We start from the raw sequence: 20,589 nt of genomic DNA, 5'->3' as shown, positions 1-20,589 counted from the left end.
CTCATTTTAAAACCGGTTTCCAATATTGAGTTGGTTCCCTAGCATCTTCCAGAGGTCACCAATGTTTTTAAATTTTTCTTAGAATTCTTATGAAATCATGATTGGAAACACAATGTGTTTCATTTATTGTTCTTACTGATGTTGAAATTGTCCGGTTTGGCCATTGTGAGCCAATTCAGGATGATTCCTGAATCTTTTCCACCCAACCTTAATGGGCTTCCTGATTTTTTAGTGTAACAGGAAGGTTCAATTTGGTCTCATGTATTTCCTTCTCAGGCCCAGGAGCTGCCATTTCTCCAAAAAGCCCTATTTTTTTTCTTTCTTCTATTTTTTTTTTAACATACAGCCCATATTTCTAGGAGTCCTAATTTGCATTTAGAAACCCCAATCTTGGTGTTAGAGGTGTGCATTGTTTGATCATTGTTTCTAGGCCTTCTAAATAGGCACAGCTAAGAAATGGATCTTTTTGGTTTATACTGATACTTCAGATCAGATTTGGGGCTACAGGGTTTTAATTTGATTTCAGCAATTTACCTCTGCATCTTCTATCTCTCATGATGAAAAATTCTGGTTCTATAAGACACCAGTGTAATTACCCATTTGCTCTATCCCATGATATACAAACAACAGTTGCAAAATATGAATAATAGCACTACTACCAGCAATATGATGATTATTGTAGCAAAGATTACTTGCAGTTCTTTTTTGTCCCAGTGAGAGATATATATATATATATATATATATATATATATTTTTTTTTTTTTTTTTTTTTTTTTGAGACAGAGTCTCGCTCTGTCGCCCAGGCTGGAGTGCGGTGGCGTGATCTCGGCTCACTGCAAGCTCTGCCTCCTGGGTTCACTCCATTCTCCTGCCTCAGCCTCCCAAGTAGCTGGGACTACAGGCGCCCTCCACCATGCCCAGCTAATTTTTTGTGATTTTATAGAGACGGGTTTCACCGCGTTAGCCAGGATGGTCTCGATCTCTGGACCTCGTGATCCACCCACCTCGGCCTCCCAAAGTCCTGGGATTATAGGTGTGAGCCACAGTGCCTGGCCCCGATGATATATTTTATTATATATATGTAAAGTCAAAATACTATCTTTAAAATCACTTCCAATACTTCTTCTTTTTGTGGTTATATTGCTAAACAGATGTACATGTCAATTCATTGGTTATTTTATTTAGTTTTGGAATTGCTTGTGTAATTTAATTTTGTTTAAAATTATGTAAAATAGTAATCTGGGTCCAAAGTAAAATTTTAAGAAACCTATATGCTGTCCCTGTTTCCTTCAAACAATTCCCTTCTTCCTTCCCTGCTTTTTTTAATGGTTAATGCTCCATGATTTGTTTATATATCCACAAACACACACATATTAGTAGTCTTCTCTTCACTGGATAAGGCAATTACATACTCTATACATTTTTTCCTCCTTACTTTTTTTCACTTGACATTATTTCCTGGATATGGCCTCAGAGTAGTATGTAGAGATACACTGTATACTCTATTATACCATGGTATATGGATATGATATTGTTTATTCAATAAGTCCCTTATTGACAGGCACTTGAGTTTCCAGTATGAGTTATTTTTCTGGTACTTCTACTGTTACACATGTGCTGCACTGAATACCTTTGTACGTGCATCCTTATATTTTGTGATATCATTGGAAATGGGATTTCTGAGTCATGGGGTAAATTCATACGTAATTTCACTAGGTACTGCTAAATTCCCCTTGTTGCAGCTGGGGTTCCTAGGAATCTGACTCAGAGACAGAGACAAATGTGTGGGAGGTTTATGAGGTTGTGCTCTCAGGATCAGCAGCTGTGGAAAGGTGAAGGAAGAAGCATTGGAGACAGGGAGAAGTCGGGCTATGAACCAAATATTTTTTACCTATATTTTCACTGTTAAGTGAAATGGTGGAAGAAACGTGTATCTGTAATAGAAGATTGCTTAAATATTCAGATATTTTCTAGTTGAGTACTGGGGGGTTGGCGATAACATATGTTATCCATACACATCTTTGAAGTATTTTAGAACTGTCCCTCAATGTAAGGACCACAACATGTAACATTAGGTTTCTTGTTTTATAAAATATCAAGCTTTTTCTCAGCTCTTGAAAATCCAATTTATTCTTCTTAATTCGTTTCAACTCAAACACCCTCCTCAGAGCAGTCTTCCCCAGTGGCCATACTGAAATTAGGACTTTCCATCCAGTTTAACTTCATCACATTTCTCCATTTTATTCCTTAAACATTATCACTCTCTATAACTATCTCTGCTGTTTCTTGCTAGGGCCTCTCTAACCAACCAGAATATAGAGCTCTGTGATCTTGCCTGTTGCATTTACTGCTTTATTCTCAGTGCCTGGAGTATTTAACATTAGAGATCAACAAATATTTGTAAACTATATAAATTAATGAAAAAATAGGAATGAATACACATCCAAATCCATAGCAAGAGAAAAGGCAGCCTCACATACTAGTGTTAATCCTGCAGACAGCTTCCTGCTAGGGAATATGGGGCTAGGGGTTGCGCCAGAGCCTTCCAGCCTCACTCAACAACAGAGCCAGAGCTAACCAATTCCTTGAGAGTCTCAGAAGGTCGGAGTCTGAGTCTCTGGCTCAGATTCTTCCCACCTTCAGAGCAAGTCCCATTAGAGGTTTTCAGTGAACATTCCTGCCAACAAATATTGGTCAAAGGCGCTTGGACTGACCCAGCAGGTTCCTCAACTTCAAATCTCGGCTGGAAGGCCCTGGAGCTTCTTAAGAGAACTGATTGCTGGCCTGCCCCAACTCTGCCTGCCAAGGAGTAGGGCAGTCTCTAAAACCCAACAAAAGCTCCTCTCACATCCTATCTGCAAGGGCACACCTGTGTTTATATAACAGGAGGATAGTGCAGTTGCTTTAATATTTAAAAGCAAATCCAAAGGCACTTGCTACCTTTATACCATGACAGAAGAGTCTGGAGGAAAAGTTAACCTCAGATACCAACCAGCCACCCATTACACTTACACATGGTATAATCTACAAGCTCTAAAACATATTAGCAGCTGCCCATATAAAAGTAAATATGTACCTGGGCATGCTGATGCACATGTACTCACATATTCGAGAGGCTGAGGTAGGAGGCTCTCTTGAGGCTGGGAGTCCAAGGTTGCAGTGTGCTATAATAGCACCTGCAAATAACCACTGCACTCCAGCCTGAGCAACATAGTGAGAACCTGTCACTATTTTGTAAGTAAAGATTGTAAATATGTACTAGTGGCTTAGGTTTATGACTCTCTTGAGAATTATTTATTATCTCTGTCCTCAACAAAGTCCTGTAGAGTAGAAAGTCTTTGTCCAAGGAGTTCCAGATGACAAGCACCACATACCTTTGTGTATGTATCATTATATTTTGCCATATCACTGGAAATGGGCTTTCAGAGTCACGGAGGAAACTCATACATAATTTCTCTAGGCACTGCTAAATTCCACTTGTTTCAGCTTGGGTTCCTGGAAATCTGACTCAGAGACAGAGATAAATGTGTGGGAGGTTTATAAGGTTTATATTCAAGATCCGTGAATGCAGTTTCCAGGTAAAAACTGTGAAATGAGGCTAGATCCCAGAATTGCTCTATCAAATTTGACAAAATGAATGAAAAATAATTAATAAATGACTGGATATCAAAGGTTTTTATGATGATGACATACATTCCTATACACTGGCCAAGGAGAACAGGTGATTGATGAGTGGCCCAGGATGGAGTATCTCCTAACACCAATCAACCTCCCATGTACAATGGAAAGAAAATAGTCAAAATCACAAATTCAATAGTTATCATTAATGCTTTCTAATTCATAGAAACGTGAACAAATTGGGTGAATAGACAAGAAAAAAAACTTTCAAGTATAAACTCCCCATGTGAGTTCCATCTGTGGTTTGGTGAAGTGGGCATAGCTTACTAGGTCCCCTAAGAGTGGGGAGACCAGGCCTAATCAAAAATCCAAAATCTGAAATGCTCCAAAATTCAAAACTTTTTGAGTGCTACCAACGTTAACACCAGAAGCGGAAATTCCCACTTTTGGGACACCTTTGCTTTCTGATGGTTCAATGTACACAAACTTTGTTTCATGCACAAACTTAAAATAATATTGTATAAATTACCGTTAGGCTCTACATAAAGGTATATAGGAAACATAAATGAATTTTGTGTTTAGAGTTGGGTCCCATCACCAAGGTGTCTCCTTATGTGTATGCAAATATTCCACAACCTGAAAAAAATCAAAATCTGAAACACTAGTGGTTGGTCCCAAGCATTTTCCATAAGAGCTGCTCAACCCTTTATTATCTCCTTCAGTTCTAACAATAATCTTCCAATAATATTGGAAATGTAGTTTATTAAACCAGGAGAAATAGTAAACATTATGACATTCATAGGAATGTTTGTATGTTTAAGCAGGGTTTTGGTCTGATATATAAATATGGATATATCTGTGCTCACAGTCAAAATACATCTGTATTCTGACTATTCCAAGTGAGTAATTTATGTACCTGCAATTTGTTACAAAAGTGAGTTTTCCAAATTATTTTCTTAAATCTGACAGGTTAAATAGGTTAAATAAAATTGTGTGTCTAATAGGCATGATTGAGACCTAAAGAGATTTTACCCTGTATTTACCAGCTTAAAATAAAAGAAAAAAAATACATTTACAATTTCAAGGCACCTCTCTGACCATCTATGCCCATATTGTTCAGTGATGGTGAAGACAGTTTTTAAAGTTTTGTTATTTACTATGGTTTATCTGTATTTAAGGAATTAAAAATACAAAAAAAGATACTCAAGTGTTGGGGGCTGCAGATCTTCAAAATGTTTTTTACAGCATCTGATCAACATAGTTCTCTCTAGTCCTTTTCTTGATGTTACAGATTCTAAGAAAACATTATTTCTAGATTCTAGTGTTTCTGTCCTGTTCATATTTATCAGAGAGTGAAATAAATCCAGAAGAGTATTTTTACATCCTATACAATCTGAACAGAAAAACAAAACAAGCTAAGTGAAGATATATTTGATTACTACCAGTAGACTTCATTACTTTTATATTCAAGAAAAAATATTTAAATTGTTAGATGTTTTACCTTCAATATGGTGAAAATGACAGCAGCGCACTTCACACTTACTGTTTTATTCAGTGCAGTACCTTCCTAATTTGGCAGTTTTTAAATTGACATTCAGAAACCTATCGCCCATGTTTCCTGTCTGCTCAGGTGTGGTTTGTGAACATTTCCTAACCATACCATCATATCCCTTTCTTTTTGTCCTCAGTGGCTTCCCCTACACTTCCAGCTCTGAAGTAACACATGCTTTTCCTTTCTTAAACGCAGTTTTATTCGCACCTTCACATCCTGTAAAGCTTCCTTTGCACAACATGTACCCAGATGTAGGTTCCGTCAAAGCCTCAGTAATTGAGTGACAGAGTTCTGGTGTGTAGGCATCAGTGGCTTTGGAAGAAATCCAGCCTGGGTTTAGTAAAAATTAAAGAAATAGATAAGAAACATGATAGATGGCTTGACAGTCAAGGACAGGTTTAATTTGAAGAAAACAAACATGAGAGGGGCTTCTGGCCAAGTTAGGTCAGAGGCACACTCCCTTACAGACTAATAGTTTTTAAGGATTCAGGGTGGGAGAGTTTATCAGAGACTTCGACTGCTTCTTTGTCTCTTTGTTGTGCTTATCTGGGAGGGAGAGTTGTGTCTCTGTTCCCATAACTCTTTCTGCAGATGCAGGCATACCCCACTTTTAGCTTCTTATCTTTTAGCTTCCCTGACAGTGCACCCAAAGGGAAAGGAATGTGCTTATTAAGGCCCACTGTTTAACTGGGGCTCATTGTGTGAGGATGAAGTTGGGCAGTTACCCAAGAGACTTTGCCCCCTCCTCCCTCTGTGCCGGAGCTGTCTTATCTGTGTTTTACTGTCTGCTCTTTCTGGCTGCTTGTAGTTAAAAGAGAAGTGATTTCCTTGAAATGCATGGGGCTACAAAGGGAGCTGGAACATAAATTAGTGGTGTGTGTCTGAGATGTGCTCCTGCTCTGTCAGGTTTGCTTCCTGTCCCTGCCAGTTATTAACTAAGAAACATGGAGAAAATTGCCTAGCTTTTCCAAACTCCATCTTTAAAGTGAGAATAATAACTTTCAAGTTTATTATAATGATTGAAAGAGATAATACATATATTAAATGCCTAGCATATATTAAACCTCATTAAATAGCAGCTACTTTCATTGTTTTCCACACTTAAACATTGTAAACAGATATCATACAAGATTTAATATTGGTAACTAGCTGTCTGAGATCATTAATCCTAAGTACCCTTAGGATACTGTCAAATCATCTGTTGAAATTTACCTGGTATCCTAACTGCTATGCTTACTCACTTTTCCCTCCCTCCCTCCCCACTTCCCATTTCCCTTCCCCTCCCTCCCTCTGTCATCCCCTTCCTTCCTTCTTTCCTCATTTCCTTTCTTTCTTTATTTTTCTTTTTAAGAAATGCCTCTTTATGAAAATATTTCAAAAGGAATTCAAATTTATTGTGAAAAAATGCGCACCAATACAGAAATATAGAGAGGAAAATGGCAACTCATCCTCCTCCCCACACCACCAGCTCCAGTCTCATGCCTCTGGACTGAGGTAGCCAATCCTAAAAGTTTGATCATCTCAGATGCTTATCTATGTGTGTGTGTGCTCTGCACATTGATTTTTTAGTTAATATATCATGTTGGAGAATGTCCACCTTTTTACTTTATATTTATGCAACAACTTAGCAGAGCACAACATTTTAGGGTCTCATTTTCTTGTCCTCAGCATTCAGGACAATTGTCTTCTGGCTGTAAGTAAGCTTGTAAGTCATTCTGATCAAATCATCTCCATCCTTTTTTTTTTCCCAATGGATGCTGAGAATACATTACCATCTCCAAATGTAATGTCAATTCATATTTTTATTTTCTTTGTAGCAGTTCTTGCTTTCAGTATTGTGTTTTTGCAGGACATAAAAATTAATAAAAATTTTATTTTTGTTAGAGTATAATTTTTATCCATAGAAAATGTTCATTTTTAATTTTTCCTCTTTGAAGTTATTGCATCCCTTAGTAATGCTGGCATGTCTGCTTTTGTGTTTTTGTATTTTTTGAAATAAAACTTTGTTGATTTTGTCATTTTCAATGCTTTTATGCCACTTAGTTTCAAGGGTATCTTTTATAAGCAGCTTATATCCAGATGTTTTTAAACTAATCTAACAGCCTCTATCAAATAGAAATTCAATACATTCATATATACTGTGATGATTCCAATGTATTTCTTGCTCTTACCCCCTTTTAATTTTATTTTCTATTTTTATGCTTTATTTCTTTTTACATTTTTCCTTGCTTGCTACTAAGTTTTATCCATTTCTTAAATTTCCTCAACACATTTGTGGATTATACATTTTACTTCTATTTTTGGAGCAGTTATCTTAACATTTTATATTTAATTTTGAATAACCTGAGAAATATAATTATACATTCTCCTTATTTGAAGAAATAAATTATTGAGGCAAAAGCCCTTTTGATCATCTCTTTCAATGTCAGTCCTTTCTGTCTATTCCACAATCCAATAGAAAATTATCCATTTATTGTGGTTGTTTCCTGACATTTTGGATATATACTGACGTATGTTTACTTTGCTTTATATTGGTCTTCCATAAGTAACATCACCAAGTTCTGCTATTTTTGAAATTGTTTTACTCAACAAATATTTTGAACATCTTCCCTTGTTAATTAACATAGGTGGACCTATTCTTATTGACTGGTAAATAGTAATCCATCGTATGATTAAATGCCAATTTTTATTTGCATTCATGTTAGTGAATATTTAACTTCTTCAAACTTTTTCACTATTGCCAACAATTTGCAATGAACTTACTAGTACTGCCTCCGTGTATACTACTATAGGCTATTTCTATTTTTAATGTTATTGGATACTGCCAAATTGATCTCCAGATTTTATGAAAGATTATTTTTCTCCACACTCTTGCCAGCACTTAATATTGTTAGCTTTTGAAACTTTCACTAATTTTCTGGATAAAAAACGTTATTGTAAATAATTTGCATTTACATGATTATATCTTTTCAAATGTTGGATATTTCACTTGGATTTCATCTTTCATGAGCTGTTTGAGAATATAGTTTAAAACTATTTTCAGTTTTTTTGCTTTTCTGTTTATTCTTAGAAATTACTCATATATTCTGGATTCTAATTTTGTATCTGTTCAATCTGTTGCAAATATTTTTCTCTCAATGATCTCACCTTCTTTAACTTTATTTATGCTGCCTTTATGCTAAGAAGTTCTTGGGTTTTTTTCTTTAATTCTATGTGGTTGTTGCAACTTTTGTCACCCATTCTAGTCACTTCCTAGATTCCCAATGCTACTGTGGTTTGTATGTGTGTGTGGGCACGTGGATTGAATGTATGCAATCATTTCAATTAGCTGTGGAGACGGTATCTGCAGGTAACTGCAGCTTTCCATAGTGAAGGTTTACTGCCATTAGCTGAGACTTTGCCAGGTGCCTGTGAGAAGATGCTAAGCACACTTAGAGTGGAATGTTTTATTATTAAGTCTTGTAGCTCAATGTCATTAACTCCCCCAAATTATCTTGAGTTTCAACAGGTAACAAAAAGCCACAGGCAGAACTGATACCTGATATGACATTTACCATGTCAGCCTGAAAATGGGATGGCAAAACTAAGACATGCCATCTCCTCATTTTCATGCTGAAAAGAAAGAGAATCTGAACAAGTGTTACATTTTTCAATAATGTTTTACTACCAGAATAAATGAACTATACTTTTAAAAAATATAACATTTAATTTTTAATTATAAGAGAAGTAGATGTTAATTTTAAAATTTGAGACAATAAAGTTTTATAAGATAATTAAAAGGACCTAAAATCCCACCAGCCAAGACGACCACTGAAGACTTTTTTTTTTTAACAAAGATATTTTGATAAATATGCTTTAGGTTCTGCTTCAATGTCTGGTTTTATGGTTTTTTTTTTTCCCCTAAAATTTGGCTTATTTAGAGCATGGTATCCTGGAATCTAATCTTAAAAGTTTTTCCGTTAAGCATTTTTCAAATTATCTGATAATTATTTTCATCACAATATGGTTTGCAATCTATTGTTAACCATAACTTATTTAACCAACCTCCTATTGCTTGACATTTGCAGTATATACAAATTGTTTTTAAAAATTCTTGAAATACAAAACCTTTTATTGATTCATTACATTTTGACTATTCCTTAATAAAAAGAAGTGAATACTCTAATCAGATCTAAGTGAATTTTTAAAAACAGTGTGTGTTTGTATAAATCTTCAAGTATAGTGTTAAACAATTTACTTCTGATGTGTTCCTAGATCAGAACTACCCTATGGAGAGTCCAAATTTGGTGTTTTTGCAATCTTCCTTTGCAGAAAGTTAGCTCGAGTAATTCATAAGCAGTACTACTTTCTCTGGACAGAATAAACTAATTTTTCTAATTTAATTTGTTTATATGTTTAATTATTTTAAAAGTCAAGAAACTGAAGCTACAATATTCAACACTTAGTTGACTAAATGGGAGGAATTCCTGGAGGTGTTCATTTAGAAAATGTGGATTTTAAGATATGCAAGTAAGGGCACTACCTCTATAGCGTTTCCTGAAATCTATGTCAACATTGATTGTGAAAAATGCCATTATTTTATGTATCACTGAGAAAGACCACAGTGGACGTGGTGGCTCACGCCTGTAATCCCAGCACTTTGGAAGGCTGAGGCGGGCTCACAAGGTCATGAGATCGAGACCATCCTGGCCAACATTGTGAAACCCTGTCTCTATTAAAAATACAAAAATTAGCTGGGTGTGATGGCGGGCGCCTATAGTCCCAGCTTCTTAGGAGGCTGAGGCAGGAGAATTGCCTGACCCCGGGAGGCAGAGGTTGCAGTGAGCTGAGACTGTGCCATTGCACTCTAGCCTGGTGACAGAGCAAGACTCCATCTCAAAAAAAAAACAAAGACCAAACATTGCCAATTAAATGATAATATGCCATCAGTTGTAAAAAAAAAGTGAAAAAATATGTCTTAAACATGATAAAAATAAATGATGTTAACATGCTGAAATCCTAATATTAGTAAGAATGTGAAGATTGGCATCAACAATGCAATCTTCCTACCTGCACATAGATTTCGCTATTCAATGAGTTTGATTCAGTAGCTCATTAACTGACTGTAGACTCACTGTTTCTCCTGTCTCTTCCAGGTGTGGGGAGGATGTCAGGCAGGACCAGCAGCAGCTCCTGGAGGGGATCTCAGAGTTGGACATCAGGACAGGGGGAGTCCCCTCACAGCTGCTGGTGCATGGAGCCCTGGCCTTCCCTCTGGGGCTGGATGCCTCACTCAACTGCTTCCTGGCAGCTGCTCGCTATGGCCGAGGCCGTGTGGTCCTGGCTGCCCACGAGTGCCTGCTCTGTGCTCCCAAGATGGGGTCCTTCTTGCTCAATGCGGTGCGCTGGCTGGCCAGAGGCCAGACAGGCAAAGTTGGGGTGAACACAAATCTAAAAGATCTGTGTCCCCTCCTATCGGAACACGGCCTGCAATGCAGCCTGGAGCCCCATCTGAACAGCAACTTGTGTGTCTACTGCTGCAAGGCGTACAGTGACAAGGAGGCTAAGCAGCTGCAGGAGTTTGTGGCTGAGGGTGGGGGGCTGCTGATTGGGGGCCAGGCCTGGTGGTGGGCCTCCCAGAACCCTGGCCACTGCCCCTTGGCTGGTTTCCCTGGTAACGTCATCCTCAACTGCTTTGGCCTCAGCATCCTGCCTCAGACTCTCAAAGCAGGCTGTTTCCCCGTTCCCACCCCTGAGATGAGAAGCTACCACTTCCGCAAGGCGCTCTCTGAATTCCAGGCTATCCTGAACCATGAGAATGGGAACTTGGAAAAGAGCTGTCTGGCAAAGTTGAGAGTTGATGGTGCAGCCTTCCTACAGATTCCTGCGGAGGGGATCCCTGCTTACATATCCCTGCATAGGCTCCTGAGGAAGATGCTACGAGGGTCGGGCCTCCCAGCTGTAAGCCGGGAAAATCCAGTTGCCAGTGACTCCTATGAGGCTGCCATGCTCTCCCTGGCCACTGGGCTGGCTCACTCTGGAACTGACTGCTCCCAGCTGGCCCGGGGGCTTGGCACCTGGACCTGCTCCTCTAATTTGTACCCCTCAAAACACCCCATCACTGTGGAGATTGACGGAATCAACCCAGGTATGAAAACAGGAGAGAATGCCCAGAACATTAAAGACATAGGGGAAAGTGGGATTGGCTGACACTACACAGGACATTGCAAGTACTTACCTACAGGAAGATTGACCCCATTTTTTTTTTTTTTTTTTTTTTTGAGACGGAGTCTCACTCTGTCACCCAGGCTGGAGTGCAGTGGCGTGATCTCGGCTCATGCAACCTGCGCCTCCTGGGTTTAAGCAATTCTCCTCTCTCAGCCTCCTGAGTCGCTGGGACTACAGGCACATGCCACCAGGTCCGTCTAATTTTTGTACTTTTAGTAGAAATGGGGTTTCATAAGCAGTAAGAGAAATAGCATAAATGCATAATAGTAAGGCTGGTCTGGAATTCCTGACCTCAGGTGATCCACCTGCCTCGGCCTCCCAAAGTGCTGGGATTACAGGCATGAGCCGCTGGGCCCGGCAGACTGCATTCTTTATCAGGTACTTTCAAGAAGATGGGGGCTGGGACTCTGCTTAAGGTTTAGGAGGGATGAGTCTAAGGAGAAGTGTGGATGACTTGAGATACACAGGGGAGAAGCTGTGCCACTGGGAGAGGCTGGGAGACCCCAAGTGGAGATAGAGTCACACGGGAAGGAAGAACTGAGCCTTCTCTATGACTTTTGTCAGGCAACAGTGATTGCTGGGTAAGTACCGGGCTCTACCTCCTGGAAGGACAAAATGCAGAAGTCTCACTGTCTGAAGTTGCTGCCTCTGCTGGCCTACGGGTAAGGTCTGAACACCCACATCTGCCACCCCTCAAAACCCTAGAGCTGTGTCATTCTCATCCACTGTCTAGTTCCAGCTCATGGCAATGCTGCCAGGAGTACAGAGGTGGATTATTCTGCCCATTTTACAGATTTTACAGATGAAGGAGCTAAATTTTAGGCCATCTAAGTGAGTGACTGAAGTGCCTAGTATTATCAAGCAAAAGAAGCTCACTGCAGAATGGACTAGAAGCCAAAACTATGACACTTGAATTTTTCATTTTAAAAAAAGCATTTTATTGCAATTGGACTAACAAGGAGACAGGAGCCCAGCTCAAATCTGTCCCATTGTACTTAAAGAGTTACTTTATTAGAAAAGGTTTAGGGGGTGGATGATGTGATTAGTAGGTGACTGACAGAAGGAAAAGGAAGGGCTGGGAATCCTCGGGCATGGGCAGTTACCTCTTCGTGCCTCCTCATGGGTCCCACGTGCAAATTCAGAGGGAGTTAGTGTGAAACATGCGGTAGAAATTTGGGCTGGGTGTCAGCAAGCTCATTCTACACAAACTCTGGTTTTATCTCTTTATCTTGACATCTGAAGGGTGTGAAAATCCCATCACTCCCCAAAATATGGCCTACATGCAGAATTTAAATTTATTCGGCCTCCTTGACTCTGAGGGCCACTTCCTACCACAGCTAGGGCCTCTTTTCTGTCAGCATTCTTTCTGGAGCTTGCTTATATCAAAGCTAAGAAAAGCAACTCCAGGACTCCAGACAAAACAGATCTCCACCCATCTGGCAGCCAGAAAGGGAAGCTCTGGACAAAGAGGGAGAGAGAATCAACCTCATTCACTCTGAATGGGCCTCCTGTGTGTTCACAGAGGACAGAGCACAGTCCCCCAGCTCATCCCCAACATCAGCATCACCAGACTGGCTTAGGTCCTATTAGAAGAGCCCAGGATTTTGCCTGGCAGAAAGACAGAAGACCTTTGCCAGGATTAGCCTGGTCTCTCACCAATTCATGTTAGGTGAAGATTTATGGTGGAGCTGTTTAAATCCTTGGAAAAATGATTTTACATGCTTTGAAGTCCAGATGACTTTGGACTGCTAAAATTGAGAAGTTTCCATGCCTAGCACATAGATAAGGGAAGCTGGGGTTTCATGGGCATGTTTGTCTAATATCTTCCATCTAAACAATCTCACACGCACATCACAAGGATTCTAATTCCTCCATCACTTGGTGGAATCACCTGTCCAGGTACAGATTGGCTGCCACACCGATGACCTAACCAAGGCCAGGAAGCTATCTCGAGCCCCCGTGGTGACTCATCAATGCTGTATGGACAGGACTGAACGGTCAGTCTCCTGCCTCTGGGGCGGCCTCCTCTATGTCATCGTGCCCAAGGGCAGCCAACTAGGCCCTGTGTCTGTCACTATCAGGGGGGCTGTGCCTGCCCCATACTACAAGCTGGGTAAGTGGAATGAACATCTAGGGAGGAGGAAGAGCGGCAGATGCCATGGAAACTGTGGGATGGTTGCTAAATGGGAGAGAAATAAGGTTTGGTGGAGAGAAAGAGGAAGAACTGTTGGGGGAGAATGTGGAGGCAGGAGATATGGAATACCCTGTGTCCATGGATACTTCAGAGCAGACAAAGAGAAGAGTTAGGAAGCGTTTTCTTCACTTTATAGCCTATAGACCCCTGTGATAGGAGTTCATTATTGCAATGTTCTTCCAGAGTTCAGATGGTATTTTTCAGCTCAAGGGAAGTTGGGCAAGTGGGTGTGGTAGGTTCCATGATATTTATTCCCAGGTAAGACATCACTAGAAGAGTGGAAGAGGCAGATGCAGGAGGACCCAGCTCCGTGGGGAGAACTGGCCACGGACAACATCATCCTGACAGTGCCAACCAAAAACCTCCAGGCCCTGAAGGACCCCGAGCCTGTGCTCCGCCTCTGGGATGAGATGATGGAGGCTGTGGCCAGGCTGGCGGCTGAACCCTTCCCTCTCCGCCGTCCCGAGAGGATTGTGGCTGATGTGCAGATCTCAGCTGGTGGGTGCTCCCAGGGAATCCTCCTAGTCAGTGGAAACCATGTATCTATTACTTTGCCTTTTATGAACGTCCAAGATGTGTAAGCATAATTTTATTAGTAAAGCAAGGGAAAAAGATATAAAAGACATTGACCACAATGGGGATGAAAGAATGTTTACATGTGAAAAAAACAAATTATTGATATCTACAAGGTGAGATTTCACCAGATGGTAGAACAATCTCAGAAAAAGTTGTACTGCGAATTCATAGATGGCAACCAGAGTCATTTCAAGGACAGCATAGAAAATCAACTATTTTCTTCAAACATAAGCCAAGTTGGAAATGAAAAGAGGAAATACGTAAGGAGGTTTATGGTAAGTACTGAGTGATTAAAAAGAAGGAGGTGCATAGGAAGAGAAATAAGGAACTCCGGATCCCACATGGGGAAAGTTCATACCTCAAATTTCATAGCTTCAAATAAGGACAAAAATTACCTCTATCATAGAGTATAAATTTGGACAAAAATAGTATACATGGGGAAGAAAGAATGACACTGTTCTAGCCCTCAAGGATCTCAGATCCAGTCATAGGACATCATATATCAGACTGACATGTAAAGGACACTCACACACACAAAATGAAGGTGTCAAATTACAGCAAGAATGACTATGTAAAGTGTAACCGTATTCTCCGGGGCCAGAGTGAGGAGGAGGCCACAACTCAGATTTGAGAGGCTAAGAAGGGGATTAGGTACTATTGAGTTTCTGACCAAGTAGGAGAAAGCTATTTGCTTTCCAATCAGCACAGAGATTCTGCAATTATTAGGGATAACCAGGATGGTGAAGAAAAGTCCCATAATAGAGAAGAATGAAGGAGATAGTTTGGGCAGACCCTCCTCAATGCTCATCTCTTCCTTCTGTGTTCCCAGGCTGGATGCATTCAGGATACCCCATCATGTGCCACCTGGAGTCTGTGAAGGAGATCATCAACGAGATGGACATGAGGAGCAGGGGTGTGTGGGGCCCCATCCATGAGCTGGGCCACAACCAACAGCGGCACGGATGGGAGTTCCCCCCACACACTACTGAGGCCACCTGCAACCTTTGGTCAGTCTACGTGCATGAAACAGTCCTAGGGATCCCCAGGGCTCAGGCCCATGAGGCTCTGAGCCCTCCAGAGCGAGAGAAGAGAATCAAGGCCCACCTGGGAAAGGGAGCCCCTCTGTGTGACTGGAATGTGTGGACAGCCCTGGAAACATATCTACAGGTACTGAGCAGAAATTGTGGGAGAAGGGGATGACCAGACCCTTCAGTTATGTAGCGACCTGGATCTCAGTAGCTCTCCAGCTCCTTCACCACCCCACTAGGTCCAGGGACCACCACCTCCCCTGGAAATGAGAGGGACTGGGCCGCATGGTGGTGCTTCTTGGGTTATACCCCTCTAAGGCAGAGAGAATAGCACCTGTCTCACTCACCTTCTGATTTTGCGATGTACGAGGAAATGAAAAATATTATGAAAAAATAGAAATATAGCATAAGTTAAAGAATTTAAGCAACCTGTCCAGTATCCCCCATTTAAGTGAAGGACCTAGAACTTAAAATCAGGACCTAATGACAAGCCCCAGGCTTTCGCATTGCCATACCCTCTCTTAGTTTTTTGTGCCTTTCACTAATTTTGTGAAGAGTGAATGTGAGACAGTCCCAGTTAATGAGGTAACTTTGTACTGCATTCATTTCCGTATCCTTAGATAGCCAGTCTAGGGGCATATAGGACCACTGACCACAATGGTAGGTTGCCCCTAAACTGTAAATTTAAGCCCTGATTCTGTCCTATTCTGCTACCTACCCACTGTGGAGCCCCGAATATCATTTCTCAATAGCTCTAGAGAGACCAAGTCTGGGACTTGGCCTCAAGACAAACAGGCACCTTCTGACTCCTCTTCCTGCTAGAGGGCTTCTCCCCAGCATCCATGCTGCTGCTGCCTTAGCTCAGGCCTCATTAGTCTTCCCTCAGTGTATTCCAGTAGCCTTCTAAATTGTCCTAGCATCTTGCCTCAATCCTCTATGATTCATCTTCCTTACACTCCTTCCAGAATAATGTGAATACTCTGTCTATAAAATGCTTACAGTGTTCTCTAGCACATATAGGGAAAAGTCAAAGCTCATTAGCAGGGCATAGGAGGCCCTTCATGACCAGCCCCACGAGCGCCTCTAGCTACATCTCCTGCTCTCACCTCCACATTTATCCTCCAGCATGCCAATCTGCTTATGCTTACGGACACATCTTGCTGTTTTGGCTTCTGTGCCTCCCCTTGTTTGCTTCCTGCTGCTGAATCATGCTGGAACATCTTGTCCATTAGCTGTCAAGTCACCTGTCCAAATTCAGCTCTGTTGTCCCCTTCTCTCCTGGACATCGCCTCCTTGATAAACGAACATTTTTAATAATGTGTTTATTTACATGTGTTTCTCCCTTTGGCCAGTGTTCTCTAGAAGGACAAGAGCTCTTAATCATGTTTGCCTAGCACAGTAGCTGGCAGGGTCTGGATGTCTAATACATGTTATGTGTTTATTAAATGCTTAATTTATTGATGTATTCATTAATAAGTGTCAAAGAGCAAGCCAATAAGAACAGATGAGCAATAATGAGGGTACAGCAGTGAGACTCTGAGGGAGGCTTGACTTCGATGGTGTTATCTATCCTTGGGCTTTTATAAGCTAGAGTCAGACAATGCTCATCTATTAAAGGGAGAGTGGAGATAGAAACCCCGGATCCCTGCTAACTGGAAATTTGTATAATCTTAGTGAACAGGGGCCTTCTGCCAAGGGCTTTCCGGAGGACTGCCCCTTAAGAAGTATGAGCCACTCTCATTTGTAGCCCCTCAAGACAGGCTGGAGTTTTTTTCTTTTTCTGCCCTAAATGCAGTGTTCTACAGAGCAATTTTGTATCATTGCAGATAGTCACAGGTCCGAGACGTTTATTTAAAAAATAAGGATTAGTATCATACCTGGAAAGTATGGTATTCGAGGTTTGCAGCTTTTAGAATCTCAATAGGCCAAATATGTAGGAAGTGAGGGTTTCTCATCTCAGTCAGGTCCAATCCTGTCCTGATGCGGAGGAAAACACTTGAGATCTGGGAAGACAATTTTTTAAATTAAAGATACTAATAGTGGACATTTATTGAGTGTTTACCTCTATTCAGACATTAGGTTTCCCCTGAGCACCCCCACTAGATTCAGGGGGTAGTGTTTTGTGGCTGAGAGGTGGAATGAGCAATGAAATTGCATTATTGTGCAGGGGTAGAGTGGGGAGATAGGGACACATACCCAGGATGAAGGTAACGATTGAGGGGAGGTGATCATGTGAATGAAATATATTTAAGAACGCACATGTCGCATCACTTTTGCAAACATGGCACCTCATTCTGTTCCTTCTTTCCCTTTTCAGCTCCAGGAGGCCTTCGGGTGGGAGCCATTCACCCAGCTCTTTGCTGAGTACCAGACCCTCTCTCATCTCCCCAAAGACAACATTGGCAGGATGAACCTATGGGTAAAGAAGTTCTCTGAAAAAGTGAAGAAGAACCTGGTTCCCTTCTTTGAGGCCTGGGGCTGGCCTGTCCAGAAGGAGGTGGCTGACAGCCTGGCCTCCCTACCAGAGTGGCAGGAAAACCCCATGCAAGTATACCTCCGTGCCAAGGAGTGAAGGATGCCCCGCAAGGCGGGAGAGAAAAAGCAGGGTCACGCCGGCAACTCCACCACGAGGCTTTGGCCATGTGTGCTCAGTATCTGAGCCTGGATCCTGCTTCCAAGCCTGACCACTAGATGGTGGCCAAGGTCATAAGAAAAAATGGAACCCCTTTCTGAAAAAGGTGCTTTGTGCTTCTTTTTATTGTTTTTCTGCTTACACTATTGCTTTCCCCAAGAGACTCACCTCACCTCTTAGTCTCCCAGAGAGGATCTTTCATCCTGCCATCCTGAGGCTTCTATTTTTGACCAGTAGCTCTAAAGACCATGGGTTCCCATAACAACCTGATATCTCTTTCTCATCCCTGCCGTCCCTGAACAAGGCTTCTAATTTATTATGCTTTAAGAAGTTTTCGTATAGCAAGCGAGACACACTGAAATAGTGGAGAGAGCCCTAAACCGGCTTTGGTTCTATGGAAAATCACTTCACCTCTCTGTGTTTCTGTCTCACATCCATGACATGAGCATGCAAATCTTTTCCTCGCACCGCTGTTGTTTGATAATGGTGAACGTGTTTGTGCACCACCACATGCAGAGACATTACGTGTCTATAAGGGTATTCCTGAGATTTCTCCTGGTCCCATAGTGGACTGTTATGGTGTTCAGTCTAGTGTGCACATCCTGGGCACCGAATCTCTCTTCGGTGTTGACCCCCTTGGTGTTAGCATTCAGTCCTTGTATATTTAGAGAATATCAGTGTTTTCCCAGACATGGTAATAATGGTAGTTGTCAGCAGTATCCTAGCCCTTTCTCTATTTATTCTCCCACTTCTGGAATGATTCTCACGTATAACCTAACCCAAAGAAAAATGCCATGTGCTCAAACTGAGGGCTGTGAGGTTGGGTCTTTGGGGTTAGTTCCATCTTCCAGGGTTTGCCCTTTGCCCTTCAACCAAAGGACAAAGTCATGTTAACAGCTGCTACTAAGTCTACATGCCTATTCATTCATACCACAAAACAGGCATCTGTCACCACGGAATCAAGGCACTTGATGGGGGTGGGGGCTCCACAGGCACAGTGGGCTTCACTCTGGAACAGAATTACTGGGTGCAGCAGACGCAATCCTCACTTCATCAACCCACACCCCAGCACCCTGAGCTTTCTCTTAATCTCATTCTAGCCCATCGTGACTCTTCGGTTAGGAAGGGTTCTCTCCGGAGATTTATCTCTGGGATTAATGGGTGTATGCCTAGCTACTTTCTCCAGTTTACTTTTAGACCATATTATTGTTTGTTTTGAATATCATTCCTTAGGCTTTGTGGAGAGTAGAGTGACTTCCCACGAGGAGAACTAATTTAGGGCATGTCTTTTGCTGAATCCCGTCAGTATATCCTTCCCAATTTTAGATAATTTCTTTTTATATCTCTAGTACCCTTTGCCAGGGGCTTTACACATGAAAGGTGTTCATGAAACATTTGCCAAAGGGAAGAACAGTAATGACACGTAACACGTAATACGTGATTAGTATGTTCCAGGCATTATGTGAGCTATTTACTGTGAGTGATTTCATATTATCTTCCCAGCAGACCTCTGAGGTAGGTACTGGTGTCATCCCCATTTCATAGATGAGGAAACTGACACTAAGGGACATAAAATAAGTTTTTTGAAGTCACGAAGTGAATAAGAGGCAGAGCCAGGGCTTAATTGAAGTCCATAGCAATGAAAACATTGTGGAACTTATTCTTCATGAATGGTTTACAATTGAAACAAAATGTCACCTAGAAAATAGATGAAAATATGTTCAACAGAGTCTGGATTTTTCCAATGTTTACTACTGAATTTTCAGTCAGTAACAGATTGAACTTCCAGAAAGGTGTTGGTATCTGATTTTCTGCCTGCCTCAGAATGTGATTTGTCTGCCTTTGGGTAACCCAGCTTTGGGTAGAGAAGGAATTTGAAACCAGGAAATTCAACTCCAGAACTGGTGTTCTTCCCCCCCCCCTTTAAGTTCTGGGATACATGTGCAGAACGTGCAGGTTTGTTACATGGGTATACATGTGCCATGGTGGTTTGCTGCACCCATCAACCCATCATCTAGGTTTTAAGCTCTGCGTGCATCAGGTATTTGTCCTAATGCTCTCCCTCCCATTGCCCCCAACCTCCCGACAGGCTCCAGTGTGATGTTTCCCTCCCTGTGTCCATGTGTTCTCATTTTTCATCTCCCACTTATAAGTGAGAATATGTGGTATTTGCTTTTCTGTTCCTGTGTTCGTTTGCTGAGATTTATGGCTTCCATCTTCATCCGTGTCCCTGCAAAGGACATTAACTCATTCTTTTTCATGGCTGCATAGTATTCAATTGTATATATGTGCCATATTTTCTTTATCCAGTCTATCATTGGTGGGCATTTGGGTTGGTTCCAAGTCTTTGCTTTTGTAAATAATGCTGCAATAAACGTATGTGTGCATCTGTCTTTATAGTAGAATGGTTTATAGTCCTTTGGGTATATACCCAGTAATGGGATTGCTGGGTCAGATGGTATTTCTTGTTCTAGATCCCTGAGGAATCACCACATTGTCTTCCACAATGATTGAACTAATTTACACTCCCAACAACAATGTAAAAGCATTCCTGTTTCTCCACAGCCTCACCAACATCTGTTGTTTCCTGACTTTTTAATAATCGCCATTCTAACTGACATAACTGGCATGAGATGCTACCTCATTGTGGTTTTGGTTTACATTTCCCTAGTGACCAGTGATGATGAGCTTTTTTCACGTTTCTTGGCCGCATAAATGTCTTCTTTTCAGAAGTGTCTTTTTATATCCTTCACCCACTTTTTGATGTTTGTTTTTTTTTTCC

General features: G+C 41.3%; 1 protein-coding gene across 2 annotated transcripts in view; it reads left to right on the top strand.

The window, feature by feature from the left end:
- Window positions 1–20,204, top strand: part of LOC103227143 (TRPM8 channel-associated factor 2) — a 29,155-nt gene extending 8,951 nt beyond the window's left edge. For both annotated transcript variants that reach the window (XM_007983294.3, XM_037991201.2), the window contains 6 exons: window positions 10,306–11,297; window positions 11,942–12,039; window positions 13,277–13,490; window positions 13,830–14,069; window positions 14,977–15,314; window positions 17,493–20,204. In XM_007983294.3, coding sequence (XP_007981485.3) covers window positions 10,306–11,297; window positions 11,942–12,039; window positions 13,277–13,490; window positions 13,830–14,069; window positions 14,977–15,314; window positions 17,493–17,747 — 2,137 coding nt within the window. In that variant the 3' untranslated portion in view covers window positions 17,748–20,204. The remainder of the gene's footprint in view (window positions 1–10,305; window positions 11,298–11,941; window positions 12,040–13,276; window positions 13,491–13,829; window positions 14,070–14,976; window positions 15,315–17,492) is intronic.
- The last annotated feature ends 385 nt before the right edge of the window (window positions 20,205–20,589 follow it).

The sequence above is a fragment of the Chlorocebus sabaeus genome, chromosome 21 (assembly GCF_047675955.1).
Source record: "Chlorocebus sabaeus isolate Y175 chromosome 21, mChlSab1.0.hap1, whole genome shotgun sequence".
Taxonomy (NCBI): Eukaryota; Metazoa; Chordata; class Mammalia; order Primates; family Cercopithecidae; genus Chlorocebus; species Chlorocebus sabaeus.
Note: the sequence above shows the minus strand (reverse complement) of the source record. Positions and strands in the feature narration are given on the sequence as shown.